The sequence below is a fragment of the Sapajus apella genome, unplaced genomic scaffold, assembly GCF_009761245.1.
Source record: "Sapajus apella isolate SASKATOON/1434 unplaced genomic scaffold, GSC_monkey_1.0 scaffold44, whole genome shotgun sequence".
Taxonomy (NCBI): domain Eukaryota; kingdom Metazoa; phylum Chordata; class Mammalia; order Primates; family Cebidae; genus Sapajus; species Sapajus apella.
The window spans coordinates 2,973,248-2,994,369 of record NW_022436984.1 but is presented as its reverse complement, the minus strand read 5'-3'; the positions used below and the strand labels follow the sequence as shown (position 1 = coordinate 2,994,369).

Genomic DNA, 21,122 nt, shown 5'->3' with positions numbered 1-21,122 from the left:
GGGCAAAGGTGTTATTTTTAATGAAGTGTTTTTTTCTTTATTTGCTTAAGTTTCTTATAGATTCGGGATACGAATCCCTTCTTGGATGCATAGTTTTCAAGTATTTTCTCCTGTTCTGTAGGCTGTCCATTTACTCTGTTTATAGTTTCCTTTGCTGTGCAGAAGCTCTTTAATTAGGTCCCAATTGTCAATTTTTGTTTTTGTTTCATTTGCTTTTGAAGTCTTAGTCATAAATTTTTTGCCTAGGACAATGTCCAAAAGAATTATTTCTAAGTTTTCTTCTAGGATTTTTATAGTTTGAGGTCTTTCATTTAAGTCTTTCATACATCATGAATTAATTTTTATATATGGTGAGAGGTGGAGTCCAGTTTCATTTTTGTGCATATGGCTAGCCAGTGGACTGCTTATATCCTGAGGAAGAACATCTGGATATACTCCCTTACTGAACACTCAGTGGATGAATAAAATGGCCAAAAAATACATATTTGCTGACCATTCACTGGCTACCAGTTTGCAATCTTATTCCAAGCCTTTTGCATCTATCTCTAGAATGAGTCATTGTCGGAACTCAGACAGTGTATGCCTTGGCTTGAGTTGTGGCTGTAGATGCGTGTCTTCTGATATAAACATAGGAGGTTAAGTTAATTCTTTAATTCTCCTATTTGTTCCTAGCCCTGAACAGTTGGGTCAAGTGGCTGTCTGGACCCGAGTCTTTACTGTGTAATGTCATGTGTCTTACCTTGATTATCTTGTGTCACATGTCTTTACCGTCAAGTGGCTCCAATTACTTCACCTTTTGCTACAATCAGCACATGTATAATCATTCATTTAAATTCTAACTTCCTGGCTGGATGATAAACTCCATGAGGGCAGAAGCTAACCTTCAAGAGCAGAGTACGCAGCACAGAGTCGGAGTATAGTAACTATCTGTAAGTAGATGATGATCTCCCTTAAAGACTAATCCCAGGAAGGATCCTGGTGGATTGCCTCAGAAGGCTAAGGATGCCGTGGGCTTCGCAACATTCCTGGGTGGCCAGTCCAGTTCTCTCTCTTTTGCTCACTCTGATTGGCCTAAAACACAGAACAGGAAGATGGAGAGAGCTCAGCTCATGGCTGGTCCCTGGTCCCAGCATAGACAAGACAGGGCTACACCTCACTGACATGCTCACACCATCAGCAGATTCTACTTTAAACTGAAAAGTTCTAGGGAGCAGCTGAGGAGGGGGCAGTTTAGAATATAGCCAAGTGGCTGGGAAGTGAGGATCCTCTCTCCTTTCCTGGTCCTTAACCCCTAGAATGCAAGAAAATACCAAGGAGATTCCTAGGATGGAAAGTTGATTGACTACCCCTAAAAGGAAAGCCTAGCAAAGACAAGAGTGTCTCCCTATATAGATATACAGTTTTATCCATACTGACATTGATTGGTTCCTACCACATGTCGCTGCTTGACAGCTACTGTGAACATAAGATGAATAAAACAGTCCCTGCCTTGAAGGAATTCATGACCAGGGGCAGAGAGAGAAGACAAGACAGCAGGTACCAATAACCTTAGTTAGAAGATTTAAGAGGAAGAGGTTGTTTCTGAGATGGATGATAAGAAGAAGGCTTCCTAAAAAAGAAAGAGATTTCATTTTTTAAGGGGACAAAAGGAAAAAGCAGGTAGAGAAAATGGAGGAATAAAAAGTATAGAAGCGGAGAAATGCTAGGCAGGTGCACATCTGGCGAGTAGACTGCTGTAGGGGAGCCTAGAACCTGCATTCAAACAGCTTTCTTGTGTGGGTTGCTAGGAGAAAACTGACAGGCTACTTCTCTGGTCACTTGAAGGTAATGCACACCGTTCTTCAGTCACTTCAAAATGCAAAACCCAGGCTTTTTAGTAATCAACATGTTCATCCAGTCACAACTTCAATCTTGCTTTAAAATCATGACTTGCTTCCCTCTCCTGCCCCCTCTACACTCAGTCCGATTGCAGATGGAAAGCCTGAAATAAGAGAAAGGGTGTGATCAGTGGCCTCTCTGGTTCTCCACTCAGCTCTGCTCCTCTTCTGTCATCTTGATGACTTCTGACCTGTTGGGGTTGTAAGCATAGACAGAGAGGGGAGTTCAGGGAAGCAGCAAAGTTCTTATTGGAGACTGCTGGGTAATCTTGCCTTGGTGTTCTTTGGATGTGACAAATGTCCAAGGCTCACCATTTCTCACTCAGGGACTTTTGGAGTTTCTTTGTAGATCGACCTTTCTCCTAACCCCTCCACTATGGCTTGGAATCTTTCACTGTGACTTAGGGTATATGCATCTCTCTTATTTATTTTATTTTATTTTATTTTATTTTATTTTATTTTATTTGAGGTGGAGTTTTGCTCTGTCACCCAGGCTGGAGTGCAATGGCACGATCTCAGCTCACTGCAGTCAGGTTCAAGTCATTCTCCTGCCTCAGCCTCCAGAGTAGCTGGGATTAAAGGTGCCCACCACCATGCCTGGCTAATTTTTGTGTTTTTAGTAGAGACAGGGTTTCATCATGTTGGTCAGGCTGGTCTCGAACTACTGACCTCAAGTGATCCACCCACCTCAGCCTCGGGACTATAGACATGAGCCACCATGCCTGGCAGAGCATGTACATCTCTATTACAGGTGGTTACTTCCTCCTTCCTCCACTCTTGGGCATCTCAAGATACTGCTAGCTCCTTCCTACTATTGTCTAATTACCTTCCTCTTAGGCAAGTTCTACAGTGACCCCACATGGGCTCCCCTATACATGGTTTTCCTCTCACCCATATGCAACACTCATGCATTTCTGCCTTAGCAAACTCTGGGAGTGCAGGCCACCCAGTGCTGCCACCTTGCCTTGTTCTGCCATCAGAGCAGCTAACCAGCCCCTAGTTCAAACTTTAGACCTTCCAGCTAGGAGAGAGACACTAATCCACTGTGTTTCCCAAACTGCAGGGGCTAAGTATCAAGTTCTCGAAGTGGTATCATAAAACCATTCTCTCTTACTTAAGGTAAAGACAGAACCCTCTTCCCACCCTTCTTCTTAGCAGGAAAGTGAAGTGGAACTCATGGTATGCCAAAAGCATCTTCCAAAAACTCTCTCCTAATAGTTAACCTCCAGCATTTTGTAATATGCCAAGTAAGAGTCAGGGGTTAAGAATTATGTCATTCATTTTTATCCACCTCCCTTGAAAGTTCTGCAACCTTGTGCTCTGACACTTCCCTTTGAAATGCAGCACCCACTGCCTCCATGCTTAAGCCAAAATGCCTTTTTACCATTTTGTTATATCAATTATTATTTCAGTTAATAGTCCTTTAACCCTATAAGAGATAAAACTATTCTCATCTTGGAGAATAGGAAACTGAGCTTCAAAATGATTAAATAACTAGGCCAAAGTGGCAAAAACAGGTTTTGCATTCAGAGCTTGCTGATTCTAGAGGTCTTAGGCCATTCTGAAATGGAGAATTCATGTGACCCAGCGTAAGTGCTCAACAAATATTTGTTGAATGATGAAAAAGTTGATTTCCTCAGATAATAGAGGAATGTGAATGCCATAATTTTTGATAGGGAATGAGGAACCACTGACAGTTGTTGGGCCCCAATTCACAGATGAGCATGATCCATGGGAGAATGTCCTAGAAATATACAAGAAAATTCAGAAAAGAGAAAGAGCAGAGAGGGAGAGGCACTTTGGGAGACTCTGAAGAGTTCAAAGAGTTATAAAGGACATGGTTTCTCTATTTTGCTAAAGTAATGAGGAAATTATGTAGAAGCCAGGTTGAAAGAGTTTAAGGAGAGAAGGAGTCACAAGGAACTAGAACAGCAGTTAAAGCTGTTCAAGATAGGAACATCTGAATGGGGCACAGAAATGGCTGCAAGCCAGAAGGGCCCGGAGGATCAAATAAAGGATACTTCTCCAGAATGGGTGAGCCTTGACCTCATGTGTAGACAAAGGAGCCAGAAGATAGATTCTGAGATGCTGGGGAAAGGAGGGAAAGGAGGGCAGTAACAAAAGAGCAAGGACTGGGGGAAAGAAAATGTGCAGGGCTAATGTGGAAGACAATGAAGGACCCAGCTTCCTCTAAGAGAGAAAAGGAAAAGAAAGCGGGATAAATAAACAGCCTGCCAAAAAGAGAGAAGGGGACTAAAGGAGATTGTACCTGACGTAGTAGATCTTTCTTAAAGTAGAAATAAAATCAATGAATCAGGAGGTGGGCACCAGGGAGTGAGAGCATCAGTATGTGAGGAAGAGTTTGAAACACCCATTATACTGTGTGTATCCAGAAATCAACTATGGAAATCAACAGAGAATGAGCAAGTACCATCTCACATCCAGGGCATTGAGATTCAACAGTCTGAATTCATGGAACTTCAAATTTGCAATATTCTGCAGCCAAGGAGCAAAAGGAGAAAGCATGTGTCAAGCATGATTCCAAGCTAGGCATTGCATGGCATGGGCTGAGAGCTGAAGTGTTTTGAGTTAGCAGGGGTAGAGTTGAAATTTCCAAGCATGGCATCCAGCTGGTACAAGAAAGCTAAGTGAGCCCAGAAAAAAAAATTAACAGATTTATTCAATTATCCTAGGAAGTCTCAATGGAGATACATATTTGCTACCCAGGATATGGAGAAATGGGAGAGATACAAGTGAAGAGTCTGTGGTTATAGACCAGGCTTACAAGGTCTAGGGTCTCAGAAGTAGATCAGTCCCTGGGGACCCCAATATCCTGGTGTGACCTTATTACTGAAGGGTTTGTATGTAGGAAGTGGGAAGTTTGGGGCTGCAGTGAGTCATGGTTCTTAGCCTCTTCAAATTATGAGGCAACCATGTATCAAGGACTGGAAGACAAAGGAGTGGTGATTTACAGAGAAGCAGGTATTCAGAGAGAATCAGTGAAAAGGGGGTACCTTTACTCTGATGAAACTTCCAGCTTGCCATAAGACGTATTTTACCCTTCTTTCTGCAATAGTCACCATTTTTTATTACAGGATCTGAACAGGAATATTTTTGGCAATGATATGATGCAGTTTTCCTAGGTTTTAAATGTTATTTATAGATTGTTTCTATCAAATATATAAACCTTTATCATTATAAACACAAAGACCAGAAACCTTGTTTATAGTATATCCTACCTCTGAATATGACTGTACTTAAACTTCCTTAGAAAGGTTACTAGCAGGCCGGGCGCGGTGGCTCAAGCCTGTAATCCCAGCACTTTGGGAGGCTGAGGCGGGTGGATCACGAGGTCAAGAGATCGAGACCATCCTGGTCAACATGCTGAAACCCCGTCTCTACTAAAAATACAAAAATTAGCTGGGCATGGTGGCACGTGCCTGTAGTCCCAGCTACTCGGGAGGCTGAGGCAGGAGAATTGCTTGAACCCAGGAGACGGAGGTTGCGGTGAGCCGAGATGGCGCCATTGCACTCCAGCCTGGGTAACAAGAGCGAAACTCCGTCTCCCAACTCAATTGAATAAAAAAAAAAAGAAAGGTTACTAGCTAAAATTCCCTTTCAAATGTTTAGGAACCGTGCCATAGAAACTTTTAATAAAGACACAATGAAAAACAAACAGTTGTGGCTTCCTTTTGGCAAAGTGGGCATCCTCTTTGAAAGACACCCATATTAAAAGATCTTGGTATGTAGATTTTTGTCTGGCCTTTGCCTGCCAATGGCCACAGGTATCAAGTCATTGGGTTTTTAGCTAGCTGACATGTGACATGACACCATTCAAATGAGATTATTCAAATGAGTCTTTGGGGAAGAGATAAAAATTTATGATACCTAAAACACTAAAAGAAACTGAGTCACAAAATCATTTGTCCAAGGTCACAAAGTGAATTGGGGCCATAGGCAAGAATCTTTGGCTACTTTTTAGGAGGTTCATTTACTGCCCCATTGATCGTGATGTCACCTCAGAGGCAGAATCTTGTGAAAGGTAGGATGATAACATCAACCTGAACAAAGTTCCAAAACTGCCCATCAGTTGTCCCTGCACACACAAAAAAATTAACAGATTCACTTAATTATCCTAAGAAGTAGGAGACTTGAACTTTGGTGAAAGCCACTTTGGGAGACAGGCAGTGGGCATCCAGCTCTTCTCACTAGGCTGACCTCAGCTGAGTCTCTGGCAAGGTCCTCGAGGCTTCAGTGGGGAATTCCAGAAAGGAGACCTTTCAAAAATCATACCTTGTCCTCTGACTCTTCTTGCCCTCACAGCTCCGAATGTCCTGGCTTATTCGTGGAGTCTTGAGGGGAAACGTGTCCTTGGTGCTAGTGGAGAACAAAACTGGGAAGGAGCAAGGCAGGATGGTCTGGCATGTCGCCGCCTATGAAGGCCTGAGCCTGTGGCAGTGGACGGTGTTGCCTCTCCTCGACGTGTCTGACAGGTAGGCCTCTACCCATCGCCCCCACGCCCTTCTCCTCTATCAGCTAAAATGCAGAAGGGATCATCCCTTCCCTTTCCTCATGCCTTTTACCGCTGATGCACATGCAGATGTGCATGCACACACACACACACACACACACACACACACACACACACACAGACATTCTGCAGGTTACACAGTTTCTTCAGTTTACAAGCTTCTCCAAGGGATGATGAGGCTACTGAGCACTCATCTTGACACCACTGGTATGGCCTGGTTGGCCACCTCCAGTGTCTACAGGAAAAATAAAATTGAACAACTCACATTACTCCCAAATCACAGCTTGGTTTTACATGTATACAGCATGTTCTCTTACATGATGGACTTTGCCTTATTTTCCTATTTGACTTTTATTTTATCCTTATTAACAATAAAACCCACAAGGTAGGTAGGATGGGCCTTATCATCATTTACCACTCCTGTACTGTTATAAGGGGAGAAACTGAGAATCAAAATGGTGAAGCGCCAGCAAGTTGGAATCCGAGTTGGGACTGGTACCCAGGCCTGACTCCAAGTCCAGTGCTCTCTGTTGAGTCAGGTCCCAAGGCAGGTTAATAAGGAGGATGGCAAATTCTTTAGTAAACAGAGGAATGCTTCTACCTAGGGTCCTGGTTCCTTTTTGGATTCTATCACTAATGGCCTCTGTGACTTTGAGCAATATCCTTGACTTCTTTGGGCCTCAGTTTCCTCACCTTTAAGCCAAGAGGTTTGGACTAGAAAATCACAAACTCCACATGGCTCTGCAATGGAGCAGGAACCATGGAGTGTTCACTGCCACTTGTTTCCCCAGGATGGCACTATTCTGCCACCTGCAGTCAGCCTGGAGCACGCTGTGCTTGAATAAAGATGGCCCTGTATGGCAGCACTCATGTGACCCTGCCGTATCATCCTGAACCCTCATGGTGGGTGCTGATCTGTTCCAGACAAAAGAGGGGTGAGGGGCCATTTCTATAAAGGGGACAGATGAATGAATCTGGATGGGGAGAACCATCTTTTATGGGCTAAACATCAAACCCTACAACCCAGAGCAGCCTCTGCCTGAGACCCCTAAAACACATTCAAATTGCCATCCTGGTGGGTCCACCTTCAAAAAATGAGGGCAGAGAGCTCAAGGCAAGGTGGAGGGTGATGCCAGTTGGCATGCAGCTTTCACATTTTTCACCCAAACTCAACAGTCTGCTATTTACAAGAGCTCATAACTGCATTAGTGCTGTCAAAGGAAGAAGGTATTGTCCTTACTCTGAGCACCAGCTACCCACTCCTTCAGCTGTGAGTGGGTTAAAGGTCAAAGCCCACAGACATTCCAAGGATCAGTGACTCCAGGACAAATGGATTTAAGTGGAGAAAGGAGGAGGTGTGAGCTCTGCCCACTACAGAATACTCTTTCATCTTTGGGCATTGTGGGGGCTGCATGCAGTGTGTGAACAGGAGGGTGGTGAAAGAATCATCCCTCCTGGGAGAGGTGAAATTAATTCAGATGAATCAAAGGGGTGTTTTTCCTCAATGCAGTAAGTCTTCTCTCTTTCATAACCACTCCAGGGAATTGAAAGCAAGTAAGATGTTGACTCTGTTCACTCTCATCCTCTAGAGTTTCATTTGAAGGAGACTTTGTTCTCAGCCTCCTTCTTCCCTGTTAAAGGCTGTTTACCAGACTGATATTTCCAATATTGATACTGAGACCAAACTGTCCAGTGGGGATTCAGACAAAAGACAGCTTGGTTTGATGATCGCTCATGACTTAATAAGCGTACGATTACAGAAAACAAGAGTGCTTCCATTCACTAGGAGCCTGTGTACCACTGACATGCTCTGAGGCCAGAAGCTGCCCTCTCAGAGGTACAGATGATACAGGAAGCATCAAGACCCAGAGGCAAATGGTACTGAAGGAAAATGAGGTACAGCAGTTTTCATTTGCTAAAATCAAACTAGACTGTAGCTATGACTGGCCCCAAAAAACTAAAGAAACACTCTGGATAAAAGAGCAGAGGCTTTGAAACCAAATAGTGCCAAGTTTGAAAATTCACTTGGCCACTTACTAGTTGTGTGACCTCAGCCAATTACTTAAGCTCTCTGAGCCTCAGTGTCCTCATCAGTAAAATGAGGATAATAACAGTATAATTTTACAAGATTGTTATAAGACTAAATGAAATGACTCTGGAAAGGGTCTACACAGAGTAAGTATTAACAGATTTTGTTTTCTGTATCTTCCAGCCTCATCTTTCAGTTATTTGGCCTTAGTAATAATTTTTTAAACAAATAGCACAAATCACAACCACTTATATTCCAAGTCAAGCCATGTTCTCTAAAACAGACAACACAGTCTGTTCTTCGGTTTGTAGAAGTAAAGTGCTTGGTCAACTGCCTGACCCACACTAAATGTTGAACTACTAATAACTATCATATAATAATGACAATATCTCCTCACCTAATGCCTCAGAAGGGTCTAGGATATACCCAGTCCCTTGCAATATACCCAGTCATGCAACCCTCAGATAAAGGTGGGCTTCTTATGAACTTATTTTCACAATGCTTTGTTGGCTCTTTATAAGGAGAAGTCACTGATGGAGGAGCTGGAAGCACACTCTTCCCTCTTCCTTCAGGGAGAGTCAGCTATAGCTGCCCAGATCGCTAGAAGATGAAAATGTGAGAAAGGAGAACGTAGAGGAAAAAATAAGCAAGGAAAATAGAAAAATAGAATGGGTAAAAGACAAAGAAAAACCAGCTCTCTTCCTGCCATCTCTGAGGTTGGCGTTAACACTTAGCGCCACCCACTCCACATCCCGTTAAGCTTCCTTAGGCAGCTCGGGGCTTCAGCTATTCAGCACCTGCCTCGTGGACAGCTCCCCAATCCTGACCCTTGAAAGTGGCAGAAATTTTATTCCCTATGCTGCCCCAAATCGCCTCTGCTCCCAGGTTCCTCAACCTTCACACGTGACAAAATTTTTAAAGCAATTTTATTAAGGCTTAGAGGTTAGCACTTAAGAGATTCTGGTCTCTAGTCACTGGTATTGGCCCTGTGTTACATTAGTAAACTTTCTAAACATAAATCTGACTTTTTCCTATTTTGGAAATCCCTCTGTGGCTTCCTGTGACTTTGGGGATGACTTTCAAACTCACTAATGAGACCTTTATTTAAGCCCATGTGTGATCGGTCCAGCGCTAATTTCACCAGCTGCTTCTTAAACCATTCTTCTTCTCTCACTCTCCCCTTCTTTCCACTCGGTTGTACCATGCGACATTCTTACCTCTAGGCTTTTGCAGCTGCCATTCTCTCCACCTTAATGTTCTTCCTTTACCTTCCATCTCTCTAAATACTACTCTTCCTTCACTTTAAAAAAAAACTATACCCAGACACTTATACTCTATATGTATCCACAATATAGTCTCTTGGCTCTTGAAACATCCCTATAACAATTTATCATTCCTTACTATCTTTTTTATATTTGAATATACAAACCAACAAGGCAGAGATTACGCATGTCTTATAAATCACTGCTTCCTGAACCTTTAGCACCATACTTAACACATGGTATGCCCAATAAATACGCATTGACAGAATGACGTATTGAGGGAAAATGCATATACTTTCAAATTCCAGTTGAATAAACTGAGAATTGCACTTGTTGGAATCTATCTAACAGTCCTCCTCTGTTCAACCTGTGTCCAATGAAACAAATACAATAGCTTTATAATAAATACTACTGCAAAGCGTTCTGTATATCAAAGCAACACCTGTGTCCCATCAGATGAACCAAAACAGCATTTGTTGCTCTGTGACAAGGAATTATCTTCAGGGACTTGCCTAGTACCTGTGTTGTTTTTGTTTTGTCTCTGGTCACTGGTCCTGTTGGAATCACTTCATAAGAAAGACTTTGATCCTAATCAGGTGCCCTGGTCCTTGTGAGTAGAGAGAACCAGAGCTGTGCATTTGAGAGAAATGAGCTCTGGTCAGATTGCCCCCAGCACACAGCAGTCCTCAGGAAGGCTTGGAGAATACGACATAGGTGCATAAAGTCTGGTGACAGGGAGGCATTGATCCATGGAATGGTATTTTTCCTGTCTACTTGCAAACATGCAAAGCAATATAAGGAATGTAATAGCCTGTCATCATTATGAAATTATGTTAACTGTGCAACCATACTATAACGAGTAACAAGAAAAATCTCCAAGAGCAATGCCTCAGATGTTTTGAGCAGTGGCAATGTCCCCCGAATACAGATAAATGCTCTCAAGGTAATTTTGAAGGACAACAACAATTCAAATATCGGCTTGATGTGCGCTTAAAAGTTATCTCATTACTTTACATCCACCTCACATAGCTGCTTTTCCTCATCCTCTCCTCACTTTATCAGCCCCACCTCTCCCATTCAATTGCTGCTCTTTCTGCTGGAATTAATTCTACCTTTTCTCAAAATGGAATAAAGGTAAGCTTTCTCCCCTGATTCTAATTGTCAGTCTCTTGCAGAGATATACCCCTAGTTTTTCCTCTCTATATATAGCTTACTAAATTAAACACAATGTTCCCACGCCACCCTAAGCTTTGACATGCTTACAGAGCAGAAGCCATGCTAAGTTCAACTCATTATGAGATGGATTTGGAAACACATGGATCAAATCATGTCCCACAAATCACTGCAATTGTACAGTCAAATATAAAGTACACAACTTATCACACCTGTGCAGGCTCCATTCCTCAGCACTATCATTATAAAGGCTTTTAGCCGTACACCATATACATAGTCTAACAAGAAAAAATGTGCCCTCTGGAGATATTTAGATGTCCTGTTCTCTTTGCATCCTTTGTCCTAAACAACAAGTGGTGTGTTTCACAAATGCATTTTTCAAATGAGGTGGGTTAAACTGAGAGTTATGTCTTCATGCATTTACACCAGAAATGCCATAGAGCCAAGATTTTTTCCTATTCAGTTTTTATCACCTACAGAATTCTCATTTTATATGGGATGCTGTCAGTAACAACCCTCTCCCTTTGGGTAGCATTTTTCTGTGATGAGAAAGGCATTAGAGGAGCATTTTCATTACTTATTCTTATCAGTGTAAAGAAGTAGATTTCAGTGAGTGGAAATCCAGAGATTTCCGGTAAGCCTCAGTTTGCAGGTCTAGACACGCCCCTTAAAAAAGTTCTGTTTAAGTCACATTTGTGTAAATTGAATCACAGCGTTCTGATAAAGCCATTCAAGAGTTATAAATGATGATTAGAGCTAGCAGTTGCTGAGTGCTTACTGCCTGCCAGTCATGTAACAAGTACTTAACATGCATTATCTAATTTCGTCCTTAAAACAACCCCTTGGGGTAGATACTATCATTAATCCCTTTTTTAATATGGGAAATCTGAGGGTTCTGGAGGTTAAATAATTTTCCCTTAACCCTTAGGCTAGTCTGCCTCCTACGTACTGCCTGAGGAAATGATGCATGGGGCTCGGCATGTAGCAGAAACTTGAAAAACGGTAGCTATTACTATTGGTTTTTAATTTTTTAATTTAATTTTTAGAGACAAGGTCTTACTCTGTCACCCAGTGCAGTGAAATGATCACAGCTCACTGCAACCTCAAACTCTTGAGCTCAAACAATCCTCCTCCTGCCACAGCCTCCCCAGTAGATAGAACTACAGGCATGCACCACCATGCCAAGCTAATTTTTTAGAGACAGGGTTTTGCTGTGTTGCCTAGGCTGATCTTGAACTTTTGGCCTTAAGTGATCCTCCTTCATGGGCCTCCCAAATTGCTGGAGTAACAGGCAGGAGCTGTCCCACCTGGTCGATAGCCGTTGTTATTAACAAAATATTTAGGTTCTCAGTTATTTTTAGGCCACATCTCTTATTTGTTTCACATTAGTTTACTGCTTTCCCTTTGCTTCAACCAGCTCCTGAAATTCATCATAGCTGTTTCCACCACCACCTCCTCCTGAAGACCAGGCCCTCTCTACCTGCCTTGTCTCCTCTCAGGCTTATAGCTGGAGTCTCCCCTTATCCTTCCAGGCCATTGTGTGCCCTCCCCAGGTGCCTTCCACTCTGGCATGCCTTTGACTATCCCCAAGCCAATGTGCTGCCTCCCCAACACTGGAGCACAGGCTATGATAAGCATTTTTAATTTGCAAATCTATTCATGTACCAAGACTAATGAAGGCATAAAAATAACTTTTAGTTATACTTTACATTTAACAAATCATCCTTTCATTAAGAATAAAGTTCACTGCCATAAGGATCAAAAGGAGACCCCAGCCACAAAGTTGGTGCACTGTGCTAAGCAGAGCCCTGCTTCATCCTTAGGAGCACATGGCCCAGGGGTGGCCCCCGCATCTGCACTTGTCCTCCTGCCTGTCTGCCTTTCCTTGGAGCATTTTCATCTGTAACTGCTCTGCCTCTACCTCTGCCCCAGGAAACAGAGATGCCTATAAGGAAGAGCAGATGTCACTCACCAGCTGCCCCTCTGCTGGACAAGCTGGCTGACAGTCCCAGCAGCTCCTGCACCTCCTCACTCTGTCCACATCTCCCCATCCACAGCAACCGTGTGCCCCCTTCCAGGGTTCTTGGCTCCTTCACAACATGAGGTGCTCACTTAGGCCCACATTTGAGCAGCTAGGGTAGATGTCATTCCCTATTTTCAACCGAAAAGACGGAGGCCCAGAGGGGTTCAAGAACTTGCCATTAAACATAGAGGTCCCTCTGTGGAGGTCCTTCCTCCCCTCTTTCCACTTCACCAGACACCATCCTGTGAAGATTTTCAAGCATGAAATGTACAAACCTCCAAAATCCCCCAAGGCATTATATCAGCCAACATTTGCTGCAGTATTGGGTGCCAGATGATGGGCACACCCAGACAAGCAATACAGCCCCAGCTCTCAATCTCCATCTAATTAGGGAGGCTGGCAGGAAGATGACACCATGGCATCACAGAACAGGAGTCCAGGGAGCTGCAGCAGCGGGAGTCCAGTAAAGCCCAGCTTTACTTATTCCTCAGCACTTATAAAGGCTTTTAGCCATACACTGTATACGTAGTCTAACAAGAAAAAAATGTTCCCTCTGGAGATATTTAGATGCCCTGTTCCCTTTGCATCCTTTGTCCTAAACGACAAGTGGTGTGTTTCACAAATGCATCTTTCAAATGAGGTGGGTTAAACTGAAAGTTATGTCTTTATGGAGTTTCGACTAGAAACTCCACAGAACCAAGATTTTTTTTTCTATTCCATTTTTATCACCTGCAGAATTTTCATTTTATATGGGATGCTGTCAATAACAACACTCTCCCTTTGTGTAGCATCTTTCTGTGATGCCACGAACCTCATAGACATGTGATTTGGGGCTCCTTGCTTCCCAGCGGGCACCTATCTGATTGCCAGTGTTGGGTCCTCCCTCTGCCAGGCATTCTCACAACAGAAGCAGAGAGCAATGACTATCCCCAATGGATGTGCATTTGCTCATTCACTCTCAGCAGACACATGCCAGGAACTTACCCCAGAGTAGCCCTGCAGGCTGCAAAGTTGGAAATGGGGCAGAAGCAAGAGGAATGTCTCACCTCCCCGTCCTGGGGGGAGTTGAGTTGTCCTGATGCCATATATGTGTGTGTGTGTGTGTATATGTGTGTGTGTTTGCATACACACACACATATATACGCACACACACTCAGGCAAAACCAATTCTTCCACACAGTGGGTGGAGAAAACCAAAGGTGCTCTCCACTCGTGACCTGTTATGGCAGCACAAGTGTCCCTTCCTGGAGCTGCAGAGGCTGGGGATATTGACATGCTAATTGGCATTAGGCTGAGTCAGTTCTTTGAACTGGGAGAAAATGGTGGTCTCAGGGGCAATTATAAGCCATGCAAGGTAAATTACATTGACTTAACCCATCAAGTCTTCCCCCAAGGAGCTCAAACACTTGAAGTGCACACCAGGATTTATTCTCCTTTCCTTCATGATAAGGGAGGTGGAAACAGAGTCCCTGGCTTCATCAGCAGCCTGCACGGCTGAAGGGACTTTGGCAGGGCTGGGGTCCCACCTGGAGCCCATGACTTATGCCTCTTGGGGCCATGATGACTGAGGACAGGAGAAGAGGGATGGCATCCTCATTGAACCAAACATCATTGAACCAAATGTGCTCATTTATCTTCATCATCGTAAGTCAGATTTTAATGTTTATCAAAGAGAAACTGTGGCTCAGAGTAGTTAAATAATCTGTCCGGCAGCACACAGCTAGGAAGCAGAAAGTCAGGATTCAAAACACAACTTTCTTTTTCTTTCTTTCTCTCTCCCTCTCTGTTTTTTTTTTTTTTTTTTTTTTTTTTTTCTGGAGAGCGAGTTGCCCAGGCTGGGGTGCAGTGGCATCATCTCAGCTCACTGCAACCATCACCTCCCAGGTTCAAGTGATTCTCCTGCCTTAGCCTCCCTAGTAGTCGGATTACAGGCACCTACCACCACACCTGGCTTATTCTTGTATTTTTTAGTAGAGACAAGGTTTCATCATGTTGGCCAGGTTGGTCTTGAACTCCTGACTTCAAGTGATCAGCATGCCTCGGCCTCCCAAAGTGCTGGGATTACAGGCATGAGCCACCACACCCGGTTCAAGCCACAATTTTCTAGCTCACTTTTTCAAACACCATGCTCTCATGGTCAAGAAATTTTTTCCATGAATATCAGTGACAACAAGCAGCAGGTGTTATCACACATCAGCTGATATGAAAACACTGTGCGATGGCGTCTAGGCCCAGGCCACCTGAAGACCCTGTCAGCCATGAGGAGGTCAGCCTGTACCTGCAGAGCCCAGCCATGCAGTTAAGAGCCAGAGAAAGGACTCTGACCTGTAGGAGCAGGCCAGGCACAGCCTTGGTGGAACTGGGGTGCCAGATCGGCCATCCAGAGAGGGATATGGGTGTGTGGCCAGGACCCAGGTGAAAAACTGGGACAAAATGAGGCCCCAGGCCTCCAGAACATGACAGAAACCCAGTCAGTGAGCCTGAAGCCTGTGTAAATAGCACGTTAGCACAAGAAAGCTGCATCTGCATCCCAGAGCCCTGGGCCAGAGTCTTTTATGCCCCCTGCCTTACTCAGATATGTCCCTAGTCCTGGAATAGTGCAGGAGTGTGCTGTGGGGGGACGCTATAGCTGTGAAGGAAGAATACTGCAGATTCCTGCAGCCAACCAAGAGCCAAGTTCACCCATCCCTCCCACTCCCATGAGTGCATTAGTCATCAACCCTACAAGGCCAGGTGCATTGAACACAGCTGAGTACCTAGGCACATGCCACACGTAAGTGAGTGGAGGTGACACTACCTGAAGTAACATTACATCTCCACTCCTGGGGCTGTACACAAAAGAAATGTGTCTCCTGCTCATATGAAATAAAAAATGAGCGTGCTTGTTGGTGGGAGGCCTTCCACCTGCTCATTCAGGGATTCAGGCCCCTTCCACCCTTCTCCTTCCCTGAATGGAAAGGATTCCAAGTCCAGAGGAAAGGCCCATCCTTTTCTCTGGCCTTGGAATCCTTTTCATTCGGCTAGTCAATAGGCAAAGAGCTTGGGAAACCTTAAACAGGAAGGTTTTTATGAATCATCACTTCTGCTCCCCTCCCATTGCCTCCCTTCCCATCTGCTCTCTTCGAATTTCCTTACTGACTTTTTGTTCGCCTCATTTGAACTGGTTTTTATGCTTTGTACTTAAAATTTTCAGTCATTGAGTTTTTTTGCAAGGTTAGAATTACCACACCACTTGTAATGTCATATTGTGGTTTCTGTATCTTCATCTAAGGTTTCTGTCTAAAATTGGCACATGTAAGAATCGAAGGAAATGGTTACATAATTCAGTTGAAGGTCTTGGTCATTAGATGTTAGGCATCTCTTGTATGTAAGACACAAGGCCAACAGTAACACAGATTGATGTTGACCTGTTAAGTATTCTTTGAAACATGGCCAAAATGTATTTTATTATGAGCTCCTTTTTTGCTATTGTAAATATTAATGCTTTACAATGTTCTTTAGTCATATTTCTTAAAAACTCAAGCAGTGAGAAATAAGACTCCTCTGAATTTAGTAGCTCAAAACTGATAACATTAAATGTGACTTGGAGAAAGTATGAAATGTATGGTGCACACAAGCAGTGTTCTGTGGATGAGTTTCTTAGCTTCTGCCATGAACCATGTTTCTCAAAGTTTTTTCATTAAGGAAACATTTTATAATGTAAAAAACGTCACATGGCCACATCTACTGCAAAGGATGCTGGGGAATGTAGTCTAGCTGTGTGCCCAAATAAAAGAAGTGAGTTAGATTTGAAAAAAAAAAAAATGAGATAATGTGTCACAAAATAAGCCAATGAATATAGCTCTCATGTCTGGGCATCTATCAGAGTGTCACTTGAGAATGTCTCTTCCTCATTTAGCTACACTGGGCACTGATCATGCTTCTTCTCCACAAAGCCTCATAATTCAAGGCTGAAATCAATTCCAGGTTCTATTCTGAGGTATGAATGTTTCATCCCCAAATTTTTTATGATACAGCAAAATCTTAGTTTCTGGCAGAAACCACCTCAGAATTTCCCTCCCTGAACTTTTCCTTTCTAAAAACAAAAAAATAAATAAATAAACAGGAGAAAGTACTTTTAAAAAGGCATAAAACTAGCAGGGCAGTGTAGAACAGTGGTTTCCAAACTTGGATAAACATTACGATCACCTGGAAAACTTTTTTTCTTTCAGAGCCCAGATCCCATACAAAAAGATTCTGATTCATAGATGACATATTGGGACCAGGAATCTGTATTTTTTTAAAGTTTACCAGTTGACTTTCATGTATAACCACATTTGGAAGCCACTAGCATATAATGGCAGATCCAGGTCTCTTGTGGGCAAGACAGGGAATCAAGAAGCAACTGGAGAAGTGTCATTGGCTGACACATGGTCGGCCAACATACATTAAGCTTCCATCAAGCACAGAGGATGGAAAGGGATGCTTGATCAGCTCTTGCCAGATCACAGGACCCGCACATGCAAACAGTAGCACACAGGCACCATGCAGTTTCCGACGGATCGTGAAAGGGTTCAACAGGTGCAAGGACATCCAGATACAAGAGCAGTCAGAGGAACCATCAAGGAGAAAATGGGCTTTTAACAAGCCGGCCCGTGGGGTCTTAGAGAAATGGAAAAGGGACAAGACATTCCAGAGAAGGCCTTTAGGGAAAGCAGAGGGTTGGAGATGCAGAAATGTTTTCTGTGGGTTCAAGAACAGCCAACCAGATTGTGTCAGAGAATCCTGAGCAATCTTTTTGGGAGAGAGTGGATGTGAGTATTAGGCCAGGTATTTTGGACTTAGGGATACAGATAATAAAGAGCCACTGAGGGTCAGGCACGGTGGGTCATGCCTGTAATCCCAGCACTTTGGGAGGCCGAGGCGGGCAGATAACTTGAGGTCAGGAGTTCAAGACCAGCCTGGCCAACATGGTGAAACCCCATCTTTACTAAAAATACCAAAATTAGCTGGACATGGTGGGGTGTGCATGTAATTCCAGATACTTAGGAGGCTGAGGCAAGAGAATCACTTGAACCCAGGAGGCAGAGGTTGCAGGGAGCTGAAATTGCACCACTGCACTCCAGCCTGGGCAACATAAAGAGACTCCATCTCAAAAAAAAAAAAAAAAAAAAAAGAGCCACTGAGGGTCAGGCACCATGTCTCACACCTGTAAACCCAGCACTTTGGGAGGCCAATGTGGGCAGATCACTTGAGACTAGGAGTTCAAGACCAGCCTGGCCAACATGGTGAAACCCCATCTCTACTAAAAATACAAAAAATTAGCTGGGCATGGTGGTGCACGTCTGTAATCCCAGCTACTCTGGAGGCTGAGGCACAAGAATTAAACCCAGAAAGCGGAAGTTACAGTGAGCCAAGATGGCACCACTGCACCCCAGCCTGGGTGACAGAGCTAGACTCTGTCTCAAAAAAAAATGAAAGAGCCACTGAGCACAGAGATAGGCTGGAGGATGGGAAGCTTAGAGCATGGGGGATAGTGTAGGTCTTGCGAAGGGCCCAATGGGAAGTGATTGGAGCCTCAGTGTGAAGCTCAGAAAGGATGAAGAAAGAAGTGGGAGAAGAGCCTCCTTCCTCTGCTGCCTTCCAAATGGCATCATTGCCTCAGGACAGCCTTGGGCAAACTTAAGTAGACAGGGATTACTTAAAATTATTAAGTGAACTTAATTAGATTTGTCAATCCCTAAGGCTGGCAGGGTGGCAGATAGGGCAATATATTCACTGTCCATCGACAGCCTGTTGCCTGAACAAGATGATTGTGCGTTTTCCAAACTGTACATGAGCAGCCTCAGCCCTTCAACAAGAGGAGAAGAGATGTGACTGGTGGCTCAGCATGCAATGTGCAACCAGGCATCGATATATACAAATCAAACATTCATAACTCTGGAAGGATGTGGCCCTGTTTCTTTCTCAGAAAATATCCCAGATCATTGGAGCAAGGAGTAGATTAGCAATTCTGAGCTTTAAATCTTATTTCTAACACTGATTTACTGTGACGTTTGGGACAAGTTGTTGCTTTTGATTGCTAAGTTTCCACAATCAAGAGTGCAAAGCAGTGAGACAGATCCGGCCCATGAGCTTGGTTTAAAAGGCAGTTGCTCAAAATGGCACTAAGTGAACCTCTTCAAAATAACAGGATGTTCGAATCTACTCAAGATTTTCTTGGTAACATCCACAGCTTGGCTTACAAGTCTACAGATGCATATGTTTTTCATAATTCTTAATGTCTCTGAAAATGTAGCCCTGTGTTCTCAGCCCCTTCTCTCCCTAAGCATAAAGTCTGCAATTTAGGGGATAATTGAGCTTCCAATATTTGAAGCAAAGAATCCAGTTCTATCCATGCTGCCCCCACTCCTGCACCAGGAGCCTCATCAGTGCTCACAACTTCCACTCTTACCTCTATGCAGATGACTCAAATATCTTTATGTCCACCTGGGTCCCACACCTGCCTCTCCAGCTGCCTGACTGGCATCCCACCCACACCTTCCACATGTCTCCCACCAGCACACCGCACTGCCTAGTGAGAGTTCTGCCCATAGCTCTTCCCTTCCCCAAGACTTTTCATTCTTTGAAGTCTTTCTTGACTTCTCTCTCATTGCCCAGATGCAGTGTTTCTCCAGCTTGAGTAGCTGCTAGCTCTATAGGGGGTAGAACTAAAACGGACTTCAGCAATTCCCTGCTCAGTAAATCGTGTGAGTTACATCACTGTCTGAAATCCTCAGCAACAAGACCCAGGTCTTACACATCTCTGCACTCCTACCTGCAGGCACAAGTGTCTGACTCATAGTACATGTTCAAATAATCTCTGCTCAAAGAAAGAGGAGGAGATATGTCATTTGTGATACTGCCTGAGGAAGCACATGTTACTAGTAAACATGTAATATAAAACAGGAGCAATAAATTAGCATCTCATGCTTAAAAAAGTGTTCAGTTGTGGAAAAGAAAATGTGATGTAGCTTCTTTGAAAAACCAAGATGACACCTTAAAAGTTTTGGCAACTTGCCCAGGACCCCACCAACTATACAGCTCAGGCTTCACTCCACTCTACTTTTTGAAACTAGTCCTCACCAAGCAGAAAAGACTGCCAATTTACTCTCATAAAGATGTTTTTGGTCAGACGAGAAGAGAGGTTACAAACCACCCTTTTTCTGGGTGTTCTCACCATTGGCAGTGCTGCCAACATGTCAGCTCCCCAACCTGCAAGCCAACACAGCAATAGAGAATGGAGGAAATGTTTGTGTGTTCCAAAAAATGGGGAGTGGACATCCCTATCCCTCCAAGAAGGATGGATGCAGGGCCTTTCTAGCTCCAGACAGCCCTCTTGCCCCTAGTCGTCTCAAGGAGCTTGCTATATGTTTCTGATGGTATGGAATACATATGAGATTAAATGAGATTCAAGACAAGAAGTTGGATAGTTCTGCAAGAGACGATGGGAAAAGTACCCTGGGAAGCTAGAGGCCTGAGTTCTCATCCTGCATCTGCTGTCCCCATATGTGACCACACAAGTCAAAAGAATGGCAGGGGTCCAAGAGGCACCTGACTCCTTCCCAGAGTGCTTGACACTTGACTACGGATCAAGTATTTTTGTGCAGAGGCACCTCCCCTGTTGGGCCACGGATCCAGGAAGCAATGTCTTTCCCCTTCAAAGCCCAGGGCCCAGAGAGCTCAACATATACCACACAGATTTCGAGAATGAAAGCAAAACAGGAACTTGCCAGAGATGGGCCTCCATCTGGTGTGGGGGAACATCCTTGCCGCAGTCCCTTCCAATTGGTGACACACCAGAGCACAGGAAGGAGCCAGAAGCCTTTAGGTTCAGCCCCTGAGAGTGAGCACAGAATGCCTGGAAGCCTTGAACTGAGAATGTGGACGGGTCTGAGTGGTTCTCTATGCTTGCTCGGCCTGGCTGAAAATTCATTTTCTCTCTTATTTCCAGAAGGGCTCCCTCACCAAGCCAGACTCATTGTGAAAGATCTCTGGCCCTTGGAAGCCCTGGAAGCTCTGTGTTGACTTTTACTCACGCTGCTGGTATCATTATGCCTAGAGGGGAAACCAAGGCAGGAGGTGGTAAATTACCTCTGAGAGTGGGATGGAGCCAGAAGGGGTATGCTCCCAACTCCTGAGTCTGGCCTTGAATGTCCAGTTCATCTCCAGTTTACTGTGCAGAAGTTAAAGACTCAAAAAGCCAAGA

The 21,122-nt window shown here is 44.0% G+C and overlaps 1 protein-coding gene across 1 annotated transcript in view; it reads left to right on the top strand.

Annotated features, from left to right (window-relative positions):
• ALK (ALK receptor tyrosine kinase) overlaps nt 1–21,122 on the top strand; it is a 756,557-nt gene that overhangs the window by 632,682 nt on the left and 102,753 nt on the right. The window contains exon 9 of the mRNA XM_032239194.1: nt 6,201–6,370. Within this exon, the coding sequence (XP_032095085.1) occupies nt 6,201–6,370 (170 nt within the window). The remainder of the gene's footprint in view (nt 1–6,200; nt 6,371–21,122) is intronic.